This window comes from Dendrobates tinctorius, unplaced genomic scaffold (assembly GCF_039654945.1).
Source record: "Dendrobates tinctorius isolate UK_male_01 unplaced genomic scaffold, ASM3965494v1 ptg000051l, whole genome shotgun sequence".
Lineage (NCBI taxonomy): Eukaryota > Metazoa > Chordata > Amphibia > Anura > Dendrobatidae > Dendrobates > Dendrobates tinctorius.
This window is the reverse complement of record NW_027361719.1, coordinates 13,262,501-13,279,102: the sequence shown is the minus strand read 5'-3', so window position 1 is coordinate 13,279,102 and position 16,602 is coordinate 13,262,501. Positions and strand designations below refer to the sequence as shown.

The 16,602-nt window shown below is 42.9% G+C and overlaps 1 protein-coding gene across 2 annotated transcripts; it reads right to left on the bottom strand.

The window, feature by feature from the left end:
• Positions 1–247: 247 nt before the first annotated feature.
• LOC141091301 (transcription factor Sp5-like) lies at positions 248–16,242 on the bottom strand. Of its 2 annotated transcripts, none has more exons than XM_073576804.1 (2): positions 16,117–16,242; positions 248–1,754 (listed from the first exon to the last, which is right to left on the bottom strand). In XM_073576804.1, the coding sequence occupies exon 2, from the start codon at positions 1,631–1,633 to the stop codon at positions 797–799; it is 837 nt and encodes a 278-aa protein (XP_073432905.1). In that variant the 5' UTR covers positions 1,634–1,754; positions 16,117–16,242; the 3' UTR covers positions 248–796. The 2 variants fall into 2 exon arrangements, with proteins under 2 accessions (XP_073432905.1, XP_073432906.1); XM_073576805.1 differs by lacking the exon at positions 16,117–16,242 and adding an exon at positions 6,078–6,170.
• Between the last annotated feature and the right edge of the window lie 360 nt (positions 16,243–16,602).

The window sequence follows — 16,602 nt, the reverse complement described above, 5'->3', positions numbered from 1 at the left end:
TGTGCGGTACGTATTGTCATACGCGCTGTCAGAAAAAACGGACATGTCTACTTGTGGGTGACATGGACACACCGTTCGTGTGGAAGTATGGATGTGTGCTCAGCCCCATAGATTATAATGAGTGTGCGTGTGTACAAGCCTACGGTACACACCAAAACAGATCCCACACATGTACCAGTAACACGAATTTGTGCACGGGGCCTTCTACTGTTTCAATATTTAAGGAACAAAAGAACAAGAAGCAATCTCATGGGAAAAAACGTCATTTTTATTACAAATCTTACAACACAGCGTTTTTTTTTTTTACAAACTAATAAAAAGAAAGAACTCTACATGAAAATGAATGTAAACATAAAACACAGGATTTCATTTTTAAATAGCACATTTTAGCAGCAGATTCCAAGCAGGTGAAAGAGTGCTTTAGTTTGGAACCGGGGGCATTCTTCAAAGGGAGGAGGAAACCTTTTTAGCATAAAAGAAAAAAAAAATTAAAGTCACTGTACATTTGTATTATACAAGTTTATAAATATTATAATACTTTTGTTATGTAAATTATTTCAGGCACGGAATCCCTTTAATTTGCAGGTCACTTTGGTAAAAAAATAAGCATATTTATTATTATTTATTTTTAAGCATTCTTGATTCCATGCTGCTGTACATGTGAAATTCAATGTATTGTGGAAATATACCACCTTATAAACTGTCCATTGTGAAAAAGAAGGAATTATATTTTACCAAATAAAAAATATTAGTTATCGATATTCCGTCCTTTGTTTATGAGCTCAATAAAAAGCATTTATTCTTTCTTAATACTGTCTACGGGAGGACTTGCCCACTTCCCTTTTTTATTTTGATGGGTTTTTGTATGTTTGGAAAGGTGGTCACTCCTCATAAATCTTTTTCCACATTCTTGGCACCCAAAACGCTTTTCTCCTGTGTGAGTCCTAATATGCCTTTGGAGCTCATCAGATCTTATGAAACTTTTACCACAGAAGACCCAGTTGCACACAAAAGGCCTTTCACCAGCATGCCAACGTAAATGGGCTTTTAGATGAGACGTCTTACCATATACCTTGCCACAACCTGGAAGATGACATATATGAAGCTTCTTCTTGCCTGGTTCCTCGTTGTTTGGAGAGGCTTGACAGTTGGGGCACTTACATCTTCTGCAACGCCTGGTGTTGCTCAGTAATGTTTTAGAGGAGCTCTGAAGGAGTGCTGCAAGTTGAGGCTGGGGTCCAACTACTAAGGAGTTTGGCAAGTGGAAGGAGTGAAGGTTATTTGGAGTTGTCTGCTGCAAACTCCACCAAGTTTGATCATCCATGTGTCCAGCTGGCATGTGTCTTTGGGTCAATGTGGGTGCATTTGGCATGTAAGTGGAGAAGTCGTGGGTCATAGTATTTGGGTCCTGGAAATGGTATGTGGGGTTGGTCGGAACTTGTGGTGCTAATACCTTTACAGGAGATAAGTCAAATGAATAAACAGTTGGGTCAGCTGGAGGAGTCAAGGGTAGTTCATGGGATCCTACTGCCTGCAAGTGACCAGTGTACTGCATTTTAGGTACACCAAATGCCACAGTATGAGAACCCATTCCTGTATTTGGAGAAACTTCATTACCCCAGAGTTGAAACATGGTTGATGCAGATCCAATAGAATTGAGAGAGGATTATGGCTAGCCTGAAGAACTAGATTTTGGCAAGCAGGTTCAGGGAGGGTGTAGGTCCCGTTTCTGTAGAAGAATTAGGAGTCCTGTCCTAAAATAAACAAACACAATGGTAAGTTCATGGGATAATATACAACTATATCAATTTGATACCAATAGATAGGATCTGATAACACGAAAGGCTCCGTTACACGCAACGATATTGTGAACGATTTTGTTGCAACGTCATCAGTTTGATGACGTTGTAGCGATGTCGAAACGACATTGTTGGGTGTGACACGTTGCAGCAATCAACAATCAGTTGGCTGCTCGTTAATCGTTGCCTAATAAATCTATCGTTGGTCTCCCGCTGGGCAGCACACATCGCTGCATGTGACAACGAGAGACCAATGATCAGCGAGCTCCCAGCGCCATACTGCAGATGCTGGGAGCTGGTATCCAGGGTAAACAGAGGGTAACTAAGTGCCTCGCGGTGCTTAGTTACCCGCTGTTTACCCTGGATACCAGCGTGCTTGCTGGTCCTGATCGCGCAGCGTTTAGTTACCCGCTGTTTACCCTGGATACCAGCGTGCTTGCTGGTCCTGATCGCGCGGCTCTTAGATACCCACTGTTTACCCTGGATACCAGCGTGCTCACTAGTCCTGATCGCTGGTGAGTCTGCCTAAGTGACAGCTCACCAGCGATCAGCTAACTATGTCCCAGCGATCCCATCTACGTCGGATCGTTGGTGGGATTTCTGGGACATTAAAGCGTGTAACGGGGCCTTAAAATTACAGCTGTTGTCAATGTTCACCAATGAACAAGTGGAGGCTACTTACAATGAGTCTCTTTTGACTTGCGATCTCTTTTTTCCAATAGAAGAAATAAAAAAACTTTCTATTTTAGATGTGTAAAATAATAATAATAATAATAATAATAATAATAATCTTTATTTATATAGCGCCAACATATTCCGCAGCGCTTTACAGTTTAACAGTTTCAAAACACAAGTCATAAGTAACAACGCTAACAATACAATAATTAAAGCAAAATAAGATGAAATAAGACGACCCTGCTCGTGAGAGCGTCCAATCTACAATGAGGTGAGGGAGATACAGAGTACAGGTGTGTATTTACAATGGTGTATTTACAATGAAGGTCCAGCCATCTTGCAGGAGTGAAGGATGGATGGAGATAGTGAATGGGCTACGCACGCACACTTACACAGAGAATGACTTTGATTAGTGAATGTGATAGGCCGCTCTGAACAGGTGTGTTTTGAGGGAGCGCCTAAAACTATGCAAATTGTGGATAGTCCTGATTTCTTGGGGTAGAGCATTCCAGAGGATAGGAGCAGCACGGGAGAAGTCTTGGAGTCGGGAGTGGGAGGTACGGATTAGTGCAGAGGTTAGTCGAAAGTCGTTTGCAGAGCGCAGCGATCGGCTAGGCCGATAGACAGAAATGAGAGAAGAGATGTAAGGGGGTGCCGCACTGTGGAGAGCTTTGTGGGTGAGAACAAGTACTTTGAATTGGATCCTATAATGAATGGGCAGCCAATGTAAGGACTGTCGAAGAGCGGACGCGTCCGAGTACCGATTACCCAGATGGACGATCCTGGCTGCTGCATTGAGTATGGACTGGAGAGGGGATAGTCGAGTGACGGGGAGGCCAATTAATAGAGCGTTGCAGTAATCCAGGCGAGAGTGGATCAATGCAACAGTGAGGGTTTTTGTTGTTTCCATAGTGAGAAAAGGGCGGATTCTAGAGATGTTCTTTAGGTGTAAGCGGCAAGAGCGGGCAAGGGATTGTATATGGGATGTAAAGGAGAGATTGGTGTCAAACATAACACCCAGACAGCGCACCTGCTGCCGTTGTGTTATTGTGGTACCACCCACGGAGAAGGAAATGTCAGATTTAGGGAGGTTAGTAGACGGCGGGAGCAGAAGAAGTTCAGTTTTGGAGAGGTTGAGTTTCAGATAGAGAGCGGACATGATATTGGAGACTGCGGACAGACAGTCACTGGCGTTCTGTAGTACAGCGGGGGTAAGGTCGGGGAAGACGTGTATAGTTGTGTGTCATCAGCATAAAGATGGTACTGAAAGCCAAATCTGCTGATGGTCTGTCCAATTGGGGCCGTGTAGTGAGAGAAAAGAAGGGGGCCAAGGACTGAGCCCTGAGGTACCCCGACAGCAAGAGGAAGAGGAGATGACGTGGAGCCAGAGAACAAAACACTGAAGGAGCGGTCAGAGAGATAGGAAGAGAACCAGGAGAGTGCAGTGTCCTTAATGCCTAGTGACTGGAGCCTAGAGAGTAGGAGATGGTGGTCAACAGTATCGAAAGCTGCAGATAGGTCAAGAAGAATGAGCAGAGAGTGGTCACCGTTACGTTTTGCTGTCAGAAGGTCATTGGTCACTTTGATGAGTGCAGTTTCAGTCGAATGTAGGGGGCGGAAGCCGGACTGTGAAGGGTCTAGAAGGGAGTGAATGGAGAGGTAACGGGTAAGGCGGGAGTAAACTAGGCGTTCCAAAAGTTTAGAGATGAAGGGGAGATTGGAGACTGGTCTGTAGTTGTTTGTGCAGGATGGGTCGAGAGCAGGTTTCTTTAGTAGTGGAGTAACGATGGCGTGTTTGAAGGAGGATGGGAAAATGCCCGAGGAGAGGGAGAGATTAAAGATTGTAGTTAGGTGGGTTGTGACGACTGGAGAGAGAGACTGGAGGAGATGTGAGGGAATGGGGTCGGTAGTGCATGTAGTTGGAGGAGAAGAAGAGAGGAGTCTGGAGACTTCTTCTGTTATGGGATCAAATGTGGAGAGTGAGCCAGGGGAGATGTAGGAAGGGATGGGAGTCACAGCACTTGGTGGTTGGGAGCAGATTTCTTGACGGATATTATCTATTTTTTCTGTAAAGTGGGAGGCCAGGTCATCAGCACAAATGTCTGTGATAGGGGCTTGTGCTTTTGGCCTGAGGAGGGAGTGAAAAGTGTCAAAAAGTTTCTTGGGGTTGTTGGCTAGTGAGGAGATCAGGGTGGTGAAGTAGGTCTGTTTGGCAAGGTGAAGGGCAGCGTTATAGGTTCTTAACATAAATTTGAAGTGGATGAAGTCTTCTGGTGTGCGGGTTTTTCTCCATAGGCGTTCAGCACTCCTGGAGCATCGCTGGAGAAGTTGAGTTTGCGATGTGAGCCAGGGCTCTTTTACTCTGTGTTTGGAGGTTCTGAGGATGAGGGGAGCTACTTGGTCAAGGGTGCTTCTAAGAGTGTCATTGTAGTGATGAACAGCCAGATTAGGACAGGAAAGAGAGGAGATTGGGGACAGAGATGAGTGTAGGGAATCTGAAAGTGTCTGAGGGTTAATAGCTTGTAGATTTCTGACTGTGTGGTAGGTAGGAATGAGCTGGGGTGGGCGAGGATTTGTGAGCGTGAAGGAGAGAATGTTGTTGTCAGAGAGTGGAAGCGGTGAGTTGTTTAGGTGGGAGATTGAACAGAGCCGGCAGAAGACCAGATCAAGGGTGTTACCGTCCTTATGTGTCTCAGAGGTTGAAAGCTGTGAGAGGCCTAGAGAGGTGGTTAGTGATAGAAGCTGGGATGCAGATGTGGAATTAGGGCTGTTAATGGGGATGTTGAAGTCTCCCAGGATGAGGGTTGGTAGTTCTGAGGACATGAAGTGTGGCAGCCAGGCTGAAAAGTGGTCAAGGAAGAGAGTGGGTGAGCCTGGGGGCCGGTATATGACCGCTACCCTGAGGGAGAGGGGACGGAAGAGCCTGATGGTGTGGACCTCAAAAGAAGGGAATGAGAGTGATGGGACTGGGGGGATGACCTGGAAAGTGCATTGTGGGGACAGGAGTATGCCAACTCCACCACCAGGTCTGTTTGTGGGTCTCGGGGAGTGAGAGAATTGTAAGCTACCGTAGGAAATGGCAGCAGGAGAGACAGTGTCAGAATCCTGAATCCAGGTTTCAGTGAGGGCCAACAGATTAAGAGAGTTGTTCAGAAAGTAGTTGTGTAGGAAAGGAAGCTTGTTACAAGCAGACCGTGGATTCCAGAGGGCACAATTAAAAGATTGAGATAAGGGAGTGCAAGTAATGTTAATCAGATTATTGTGGTTTCGATATGAGGTAGGGTAGGGGTCGAGGTTGGGGGATGGTGGACCAGGGTTGGGGGAGATGTCCCCTGAAATCAGTAGGAGAAGGAAGATAAAGAGCCAATAGTTGTTGGAATTGTAAGTAGTTTTTTTCTGCGATGTGTTTGGGCAAGATGGGCTGAGGTTTCTCAGGAAGGTGAGGAGTGTGTGGGAGTTGTACATGGGAGAGGGAAGTATAGAGGGGCTGATGTGTATGAGTCGTGATAGAGGGGGGATAGGGTGATGAATGTGGATGGCAAGGGAACACAGGAGGATAAAAATAAAGCACATGGTTAAAGGGGAAGGCAAGGTGTGGGTTACCTGACTCCTGCCCTGACTAACTGCCATGTATAACTGCCGTTTTGCTGGATGCTCATCTTCTGTGATGCTTTGCTTATGGGATGCTTGCGTGCTGTACCCAACACTGCGTGCTTCCCCTTAGCAACTACTACATATATAGGCCACACTACAGGGTCAGGAGAGAGGGATTGTGGGAGATGGTTGGGTATAATTTGGCAGCTGGGGCCAGCACACCAGGGGATGGTTAGATGATCAAAGGCACTAGACCAAGATGTGGCAAAATGCTATAGCACCTTCCAGCTGATAAGATCTAGAAAGGCCCCAGTCACAGAATGAATAAATGGGGTCACTGACGTGGTTAATGAAGATTTTGGACAAAAATTTGCTACAAATATAATATATATGCAAGTACGGTTTACAGATTAGTGATTTGCTTTAAAATGTCATTGTCGATTTACAACAATCAGAACGCTTTTACACAGGTAAAATCTCCAATTCAATTATCGTGTATAATGTGTATCATTTAACCAATCCGTAAACTTTTGGGAACAGACTGACCGCTATCAGTTTCCTTGTTAGAAAGAAATGAGGGTAAGGGCGGCTGCGGGCGAACGTATGGAAAATCGTCCAAATTTCATCCAGAAAATTATTTTCTTCTCATTTTGATCCATGTGCCATACGTGTGTCCATTTTTACATCCATGTGATTTCTGTGAGACATCCATGGGCGATCCATTGCTATACATCTACATTATAAAGTGTAAATGATAAAATAGTTTCCTAGATTTATCGTAAAAATTGGATGCCACGCGGGCAATCCATGTGGGATCCTATTTTTTTAATGCACCTATAGATTTGAATGTGTGTGTCTCATCTGAGACTTGGAAGAAAGTAACTCATGGTGCGATTTTTTTTTTTTCTCACAGTCAGTCGGACCGAAAAAAAAATCATTCCTCAATCATTCCACTGAACAGCCCTATGGAATAACTGTGGTCAATCTGCTGTCCCTGAGCTATCTGATTAAAAATCACATAGCACACATCCGATATATACGCTGATCTTCACAAAACCTAAATGATAAATTACTATTGTACTTAGGATACATTCATATTTAAAAAATGTTCTGTTTAGGATATTGCCACTGTAAAATCTGGGACAAAATCTGCAATGCAATTGTTACATGCAGAAGTGTTACAGGATTTGCTGCAGATCTGCATTCTTTGGGAATGTGCAAACGTTGAGTATTTGTGACTATAATTTCTACACCCAAAACACGTCTTTTGATAGGAAAAACGCTGCAATAATACGCACTTTTGATGTGTTTTTGACACTTTTTTGCATATGTTTTGGGTTATGTTCACGCTAGGCGTTTTTTCAGCTTTTGTTATGCAAATTTTCAGCTGCGTTTTACAGTACCAACAAAGTCTATGAGATTTTAGAGATCTCGTGCACACAGCTTGTTTTTTTTGTCCTCAGTATTTTGTGCTTTGCATGTTTTTTGCACAATAGAGCATGCCACTTCATTCAGCATTTTTCACCCATTGAAAGTAATGGGTGGTGAAAAAATGCTGAAAATCCGCAGCAAAAACACAGGTATCAGGTTTTTCGGATTTTTTTGCGCTAAAAACCTGATTAAATAAAATAAGACTTTTTTGCATTAAACTTTATCAGCATGCACAAGAGACAAATGTAGCATGACAAAAATGCAGGAAAAAATGCAGAATTCCTTCTTTTTTTGCAGCAGCATCTTTCCTCACATGAGATCAGGTTTTGCTGTAGAAAAAAACGCTGAAAAAACGCCTAGTGTCACCATAGCCTTGATGTGTTTTTGCCCCCATTTGAGTGGGTGAAAAATGCAGCAAAAATTCTTAAAGAGTATGTGCGCACGAAAAAATGAGCAACATATGCATGAGATTTCTGGTACTGTAAACTGCAGCGTTTTTGGTGCAGAAATTTTTGGTGTAAATACTAACGTGTGCACATACTTTTAGAATTACAAAGACTGAAACCTCCAGTGAAATTCCACAAAATAAATTTTCATGAAATTGATAAAACGCACCACAGGTCACGCTCTGCAGTAGATTTATTCCACGGCATTCAGACTGGATTTGGTAATATCACCTTCACTTCGCTGGTATTAAAATACCCTGTAAATTTTCAGCCTGGAGATCCAGTCTGCTAATCTCCATCACTTGTGACCATATCCTTACAGCAGTGTTAAGGCCCCTTTACATTTAGCGATGCACCAGCGATCCCGACCAGCGATACGACCCGGTCAGGATCGCTGGTGCATCGCTAAATGATCGCTAGTGAGCTGTCACACAGGCAGATTTCACAGCGATGCAGCAGCGATGCAGCAGCGATACAGCGGTCGTTACTTACCTTTCAGATGCGGCGATCCTGACGTCCTCCGTCCGCATCCACGCGTCGCTCGTCGGCGCCAGCAGGAAGCCCAGCAGGAAGCGCCCGACGAGAAATGGAGCTGCGCGATCTCGCGCGATCAGCGATGGACAGCGGGGGAGCCGGTCGGAGGTAAGTATCACACATAGCGATATCGCTGCTGCGTCACCAAATCGGTGATGCTTTAGCGATATTGTTAGCGATATCGCTATGTGTAAAACCCCCTTTAGATCCACGCACTACTCGGACAACCCCTTCTCAATCCGTATGTTTTCCCCTTATAAAATAACAACACATTCACCTCCGGTGCCGGCACCTTGCCAGCGGTGCCAGCACTGTCTCTCCCGGCGATCGCGTAATATCATGATGTCATGCGAACTCTGTGGCCTGTCAGGGCCCACTTCACTCTCCCTGCCTTCGGACAAATCACAGCAGCTCTCAATTCCTACAGATGTAAACCATTTGTCTGAAGGCAGAGAGAGAGAAGCAATCGCTGCTTGGCTGTAGGGTTTGCGGGACATCACACTATTATGCGATCGCTGAGAGTGACAATGCAGACAATGCTGGAATGGCACCAGCAACAGAAGTGAGTATAAGGCCAGAGCCACAATAAATATATGAAAAATCAGTCTGAGTCTCCCTGCCAAGAGTCGCACGAGTGTATTGCGAGTGTCATGCGAGTACAATCCGATTTTTCACACCTTGCATCCAGTTTACATCTGAATGCAGTGCAATTTCCCATGGCCCTCGCGCTGATGTCAGAAAGGTGAAGTGAGTTCATTGGCTGTGAACTCACAGGACCTGACTGACGTCACCGCGAGCAGAACCTTCTCACGCTCGCGGTGCCCTCAGACAAGGAATAGGCGTTCACAGGGAGACACTGGGCACACGGTGCTCAGTGTCTGCTGGATGACAGGCTGCATGGTTGCATCATGCAACCATGCAGTCTGCCATCTAGATGTAGCAGAGCTAGACCTGTGGTGGGATAAAAGGATTAGCAGCATCTCTGCGGAAAGTTAAGGAATATTTGTGCTTTTTAGTTTTAACTCTTTTGCAGATGACGAGGGCATTGGGGGAACGGGCGAAGTCGTAAGTATGGTTTAATTAAGATTATTAAAGGAGTCTTTGTCATTACAGGAGATCAAGGGCTTTGGTGGAATTAGGCAAGGTTGTAAGTATGGTTTAGATGAGATTATTAAAGGAGTCTGTTTCATTTTTTTAATTAAAGGACTTTATTCTAGGTGTCTGTGTTTTCATGCAATGTGACTATGGTGTTAGTAATGGGGGCGTCTTATTGGCGCCTCTTCATTACTAACCTCGGGGTTTGATGTCACCTGACTATACAAAGGTGACATCAACCCCCCCAACTATCACCCCACTTGCCATCGCTATAGGGCAAGTGGGAAGAGTGAGGCTAAGTGATAGAGATGCGCCTTTACTGGGGCAGTTGAGGGCTGATGTTTTTAGCCTGGGGGGCTAATATCCATGGCACTTTCCTAGGCTAATACTTTCAGTCCACAGCTGTCTTCCTAGCCTTTGCTGGTTATTAATTATAGGGAGACCCCACATAATTTTTTTTAGGGTCCCCCATTTTAATAGCCAGAAAAGACTAATTATACAGCTGTGAGCTGAAATTAATAGCCTGGGAAGCGCCAACGGTATTGCCCCCTTCCCAGGCTATAAACATCGGCTGCCAGCCGTCGGCTTTCCCTCTGCTGGTTGCGAAAATTGCACAGGCGCCCACACCATTTTTTTCCGAAAAATAATCTTTACTTAATTATATACATGTACAGTAAGCTGCACACACACTGTAATAATTGTATTTGCCAGCTTTTCTTCTATCTACTGTATGTATATAATATATATACATATATATCTGTGTGTCACTGACATCTATATATCTATGTATTCTATGTGTATATATCTATTCTATTCTAACCTGTCACTCTGTGATTTTACTGTATGCACCCACACAAATTGAAGGCTTTTCAAAGGACACCGGTGAGTAAAAATCAGACAGCACTCACATGGTCCAAGTGCTGTGCGATTTTTTTTCTCGTACCCATAGGCTTGCATTGGCGAGCCTCGGTGACAATCGATTTTACACGCACGCTGAATATGCTTGAGAAAAAACGATGATGTGAGCTGCTCCATAGATTAACAATGGGCTGAGTGCTAGGCGATGTTTTCTCGCATAGCATTTTCCTGTATTCTACGGTAGTGTTTAAAAGGGGAAAAAATATGGATTGAGAAGGGGCTGTCCAAGTAGTGAACAACCCCTTTAATGGTCTTACAAGTGCAATTTTAAAACACCTTACAGCACCTGATATAAGTTTTTGACTACATTCATACATCCTTGTCTATTTTTATACCCATGCTAAACATACCATTTATCTCTCGTGTATTTTGAATCTGATTTTTCCTCATCCATTGTTTAAAAAACTGAAACAGGTAGACTGTCTGAAAGTTAATTTATTTATTGACTCAATACTGTGTGCCTACGTAAGCATTTTTTTCGCGTTTTTTAAGCGTTTTTACCGGCATAAACGCTTAATAATCACTCAAAAGAAGCATCCCATTCATTTTAATGCATTTTGCACTTTTTGTGCATATTGATGCGTTTTTTCCGCGATAAAAATGCTTTGGCTGGAGTCACACACAACCATTAAAAAATCGGTCCGATTTTACGGTACCAAATCGTACAAAGAATTCTTGTCCAGGGATCCACCTGTCATCCGAATTTCCGGCGATGAACCGATTTTATTCGCATCTAAGCATCCGTTTGACATCCAATACCAATGCCTGATGCTCTTTCCTGTTGACCTGGAGAGGTCTTGCGATTTTATCGGAAGTCACACGTGTGGTCCGTTTGGTTTTTAATCGCACCCATAGACTTGCATTGGCGAGTCCGATCCGAAAATCGGTTACAATCGCAGCATGTTGCGATTGTCTCGGTCCGAGGAAACGTTCCGAAAAAAAAATCGGATGATGGGAGCTGCACCATAGAATAACATTGGGACGAATGCAATGCGATTTTTTTATCGCATTGCATTCGTCCGATTTTTTTGCTAGTGTGACTCCAGCCTTTGCGGTAAAATCGCAGCATGCTCATTAATTTTTGTGGAAAAGTCCGCGTTTTTAGCTATTTTCTACGTGTCTGGGGACACGCAAAAAACGCACGGAAAACGCACCGAAAAAAGTGCGCGTTTTCTGGGAAGGAGTCCGGTTTTCATGCAGAAATTTTCTGCATAGGTGGGCACATAGCCTCAAAGGAATTTCTCGGTAGGATCAACCCTCTTAAGTTTTCTATATGGGCATAGGAGGTTGCATAAAATGATATCTTGATATCTGTGATTGGAAGTTTTATTTCAGAGAAATCTACTTCTTCTTATATGTTAATGACCTCTCCCAGGTTATGGACCGGACACTGATCTGCATGAGAATCTGCCTGCAAAGCTTATACCGTAAATAAATAAATAAATAAAAAGGGGGAGTTATCAGTGTGATTTGTAATGGTTACCATGTGTAATGGCCGCTCTCTGCTCTCCTGATCTCACCTCAGTGCTGTGTGTGATTATACGGCCGGGGTCACACTAGAGAGGAATACGGACGAGTGAGAGGCGTTAAAAGCACGCATTACACACGGACAAATTATTCTCTATGGGGCAGCTCCCAACAGCCGTATATTTCTCATCTGTATTCTACGGTCCGTGCCAATCGCAGCATGCAGCGATTGTCAGCATACTACGCCCGTAATACGCCAATGCAAGTCTATGGGTGCGCTAAAAATACGCATTACACAGTGACCACACATGTGACTTGCGAGAAATACGCACCCGGTGTCTTTTAGAAAAGCCGGCAATTCAGTGCGCTATACAGTAAACTCACACTGACAGGTTTAATAAAGAAACGAAAGAATAGATATATACACATAGAATACATATATATATATATATATATATATACATACATACATACATACATACATACATGTCACTGTGACAAATATATATATATATTTCACAGAGTTCATCATAGCAGAATAGCCGCTAATTAAATTGCCGGCTTCTATCAAATCATTCCCCAACCCAACATGAAATGACACATGGTTTACATTCAGTAAACCATTTCATTTCATGTTTTTTTATATGTCCCTGACTAATAATTAGATGAGGGTTTGTGTGCAAAATTTGGGAGTTGCAGTTGTTATTTTAAGGGGTTAATTACTTGTTAAAAAATGCGTGGGCTTCCCATTGCCCTATAGTGGTGGCGAGTGGGTAAATCTAACAAAGGGTTAATGTCACCATTCGATTGTACAGTGATGTTAGATTGTTAGATTAACCCATTCGCCACCACTACAGGGCAATGGGAAGCCCACGCATTTTTTAACAACGAATTAACCCCTTAAAATAACAACTACAACTCCCAAATTTTGCACACAAACTATCATCTAATTATTAGTCAGGGACATATAAAAAAAACATGAAATGAAATGCTTTACTGAATGTAAACCATGTGTCATTTCATGTTGGGTTGGGGAATGATTTGATAGAAGCCGGCAATTTAATTAGCGGCTATTCTGCTATGAAGAACTCTGTGAAATATATATATATATATATATATATATATATATGTGTTTATCTCAATGACTTGTGTGTGTATATATATATATATATGCATTCTATGTGTCTATATCTATTATTTCGTTTCTGTTATAAACCCTGTCATAGGGCTCCATTATATGTCCATTTTGCAAGGCGGCGAGAAAATCTCGCCATACGGATTACATACGGATGCAGATATGCACAAAATAAGCAACCACACCTTGCTTATGGATGACATACGGAGCACTATTTAGGGGTCATTCATCCGTATTACGCATGTAAACTACGGGCCGTATTTTGTGTCGGTTAGTGTGACCCCGGCCTACCTGACATATCTGCAGGTTTCTCTCAGCTTACAATACAGCAGACCTTTGAGCGCTGCATCAAATGTGTTTGTAGTGAGAAAAATTTCAGTTCTACTGTATTGCGTTAGTTACATGTCTCACCCTGGTAACTCCCCCTTTTATTAAAAATAATCTCTGGAGGCAGACTTTCATGCAGATCAGTGTCCAGCCCATAGATCTTAACGGCCATTCAATAAATCAAGGTATTATTTTATTCAGCTTCCTATATCTACATGCCCATATAGACGCTTAGGAGAGTTGATCCAACTGACAGATTCCTTTTTAACAAAGGCTCAGTTAAAAAATACGGATGGACCTCTGAAGTCGAAATTATGTTTTCTGCTTTTTGTTTGTGTTTAACAGATCTCTATTTCCTTTAATGGCCGAATCTGATCTGCAAAATGAAAGAGAATACGACATGCTCTGAGCCCCATGGATTGGACACACAAATCTGGTATTAAAACTGATGTGTGTAAGGATCAAAGACACTCTATGGGCTTGTGTGTAGTCAGTTTAAAAAAATGGACAGCACACAGAAAATTGCAATGGACATGTGATTATAGCCATAAATATGTGGTATGATCAGACCGTGTCCCTGCACAGTCAGACACAGCCATTAGGCCAGGTTCTCACTGCGCTATGGCAGTCCGTTTAACGGACTGCGTTACACCGCATTATAATGCGGTGTAACGCAGTCCGTTAATGCTGCCATACACCACCATTATGTGGCGCTCCGCCACATATGCCGTAAAGCTGCACGCATTCGCAATGTGCCGTTAAGCACTGACGTTGCCCCGGACGCATCCTGCAATGTCTGAGGCTCCGTCACAGCTAGCGCTAATGATTCATCAGCGCTACCGGTATAGCATAACGCATATCGCGTTATACTATAGTGTTAACGCAGCCCGTCAGCGCTATGCGTTTATAGGACTGGTTAACGCTATGTGAACCTGGCCCTACACAGTTCAAAGCAGGGGCACATTTATAAGATTCTCTCAGCAGAGGAACATTTTTTAACACAATTGTGGAACTTATTAGGGTATGTTCACACGATAAGTAAATGCTGCGGGTGGTTCATTGTGTAATTGTGTTGTGCAACGTCCAACCTGCAGCGTCCACATGTTACAGCATTATGTATGGGATTTCAAGAAATCCCATGTCCACTATGCGTGCACCAGCACCCGCGGCTTCCCTGCGGAGACGGACATGTGGCGCGTCTTTCCAGACAGCAGCATGCCTATTTATCGTGGAGTTGCGAGCCTCCGCAATATAAATTTCACTCGTCCAATGTATTGGACACGGTTATTCCGCACGGTTCAATTTACACATGCGGAATCACCTGCGTTCAATACTCAGTAGCGCTTTGGACGCAGCGGACATGTGCTGTATCCAAAGCGCTGCCAATTACTGAACGTCTGCACATACCCTTATTATTCCAAGATTTATTGATTAAAATGAACTTGGAAAAAGTTTTTTCAGTTTTTAACACGTTCTGATGAGTCATTAAGTTGCTCATATATCTAATTACTGTAACTTTTTTCTTGTTTTCCCTAATAACCGTTAATTGTATTAACCATACACATTTCTACAGCGACTGACAGGACTATATAATAGAGTTTCACTGAACCATTTGTTACCAAGCAGGAATCCCCAGCGCACAGCAGGAGTTTCAGAAAATCAATTGCTATCCTGGTTCAGGAAAGATGTATATCTTTGCACGTGTTAGCCAGTAGATAGAAGAATATTTAGAATTGAGAGTCCTCAGTGGTTGATACCTTTTAATGGCTAACTGAAAAGATGGTAGCAAATTGCAAGCTTTCGAGACTGCTCAGGTCTCTTCATCAGGTCTGATGAAGAGACCTGAGTAGTCTTGAAAGCTTGCAATGTGTTACCATCTTTTCAGTTAGGGCTCATACTCACTGGAGATAAAATCGGACGATTGAAATCCGATTTTAAATCGGATTGCACTCTGATCAATGTTAGTGAATGGGTGACATCTCACTTGCAATTTTTTTCTCAGCCAAAATCGGTCTAAGAAAAAAATCGCAGCATGCTGCAATTTGCAGCGATTTTCGCCAATAGAAGTCAATGGGTGGGATTAAAAAAACGGACCAAAAACGGACCATCCGTTTTCCATCCATTTTTAACGGACACATCACCATTCTGTGGTATAGAATACTGTAAATGGTCCTGTAAATGACTGTAGAAAAAGTGTTGCTGGGGAAAAAAAACAGATGGAAAACGGATAGAAAAATAAAAAATCGCATGGAAATCACATGACACTGGCATAACACTCCACCCTTTTTTACAGTCCAGAAATCGGACCGTTTTGTTAATCGCCAGTGAGTATGAGCCCTTAGCCATTAAAAGGTATCAACCACTGAGGACTCTCAATTCTGAATATTTTTCTATCCTGGTTCAAAAAGAATTTCCCCCTCCTGTCATGTTTTGGGAGAAACTTGCTCAGTGTCAGGTAGAAGAAAAGTCAGTAAAGCACAATCACATTGATTTTTGCAATATATATATATATATATATATATATATATATATATATATACTCTTTGATTCTGGTGATTTGCATTAGTTATTTTTTGCATATGTATAACAGCAGTTTCAATATATCATTCCAATTAATCGTTTGGATGGATGGGATATTGTGTGACAATTCATGCTTTCGGCAAAGCATAAAGAGAAAATATAGGCTCGAACATACCTGTAAATGAGCTGGTAAGGTGTTCTCTCTGCGCAGAGCAACCACAGTGGCCATGAGATTGATCCATAGTCGGTGCCGGATTCTCAGGATCAGATCATCCTCAGCGCAGAAGAGACACTACTTCCCTCTCTCCTAACCCCTCTACACTGTTTGATCACCACTGTGCAAACTTTTTTTTTTTTTTTGACTGCCTATCAGCCAATCAGGAGTGTGTTTTTGGATTGTCTTTGAAGTAAGGAAGCTAACCAATCATTAAAATAGATTGAACCATTTTCAAAGTGGGGTCTAGTTTATGCGCAGACCTCCTGCTGGGGGCTTCTGTTATGTATGCAGAAGGCTGGCTCTGCTCAGATCCGGATGTATATACTGGTTTTGTTGAGGATTTTGTGATTTTTTTTTTGTCATATAATGTTTTTTTAAGGGTCCAGCAGGTTTGTCACAGTTACTTGAATGCTCTGTAAGAAAGAATACATAAAAGGCATGCGA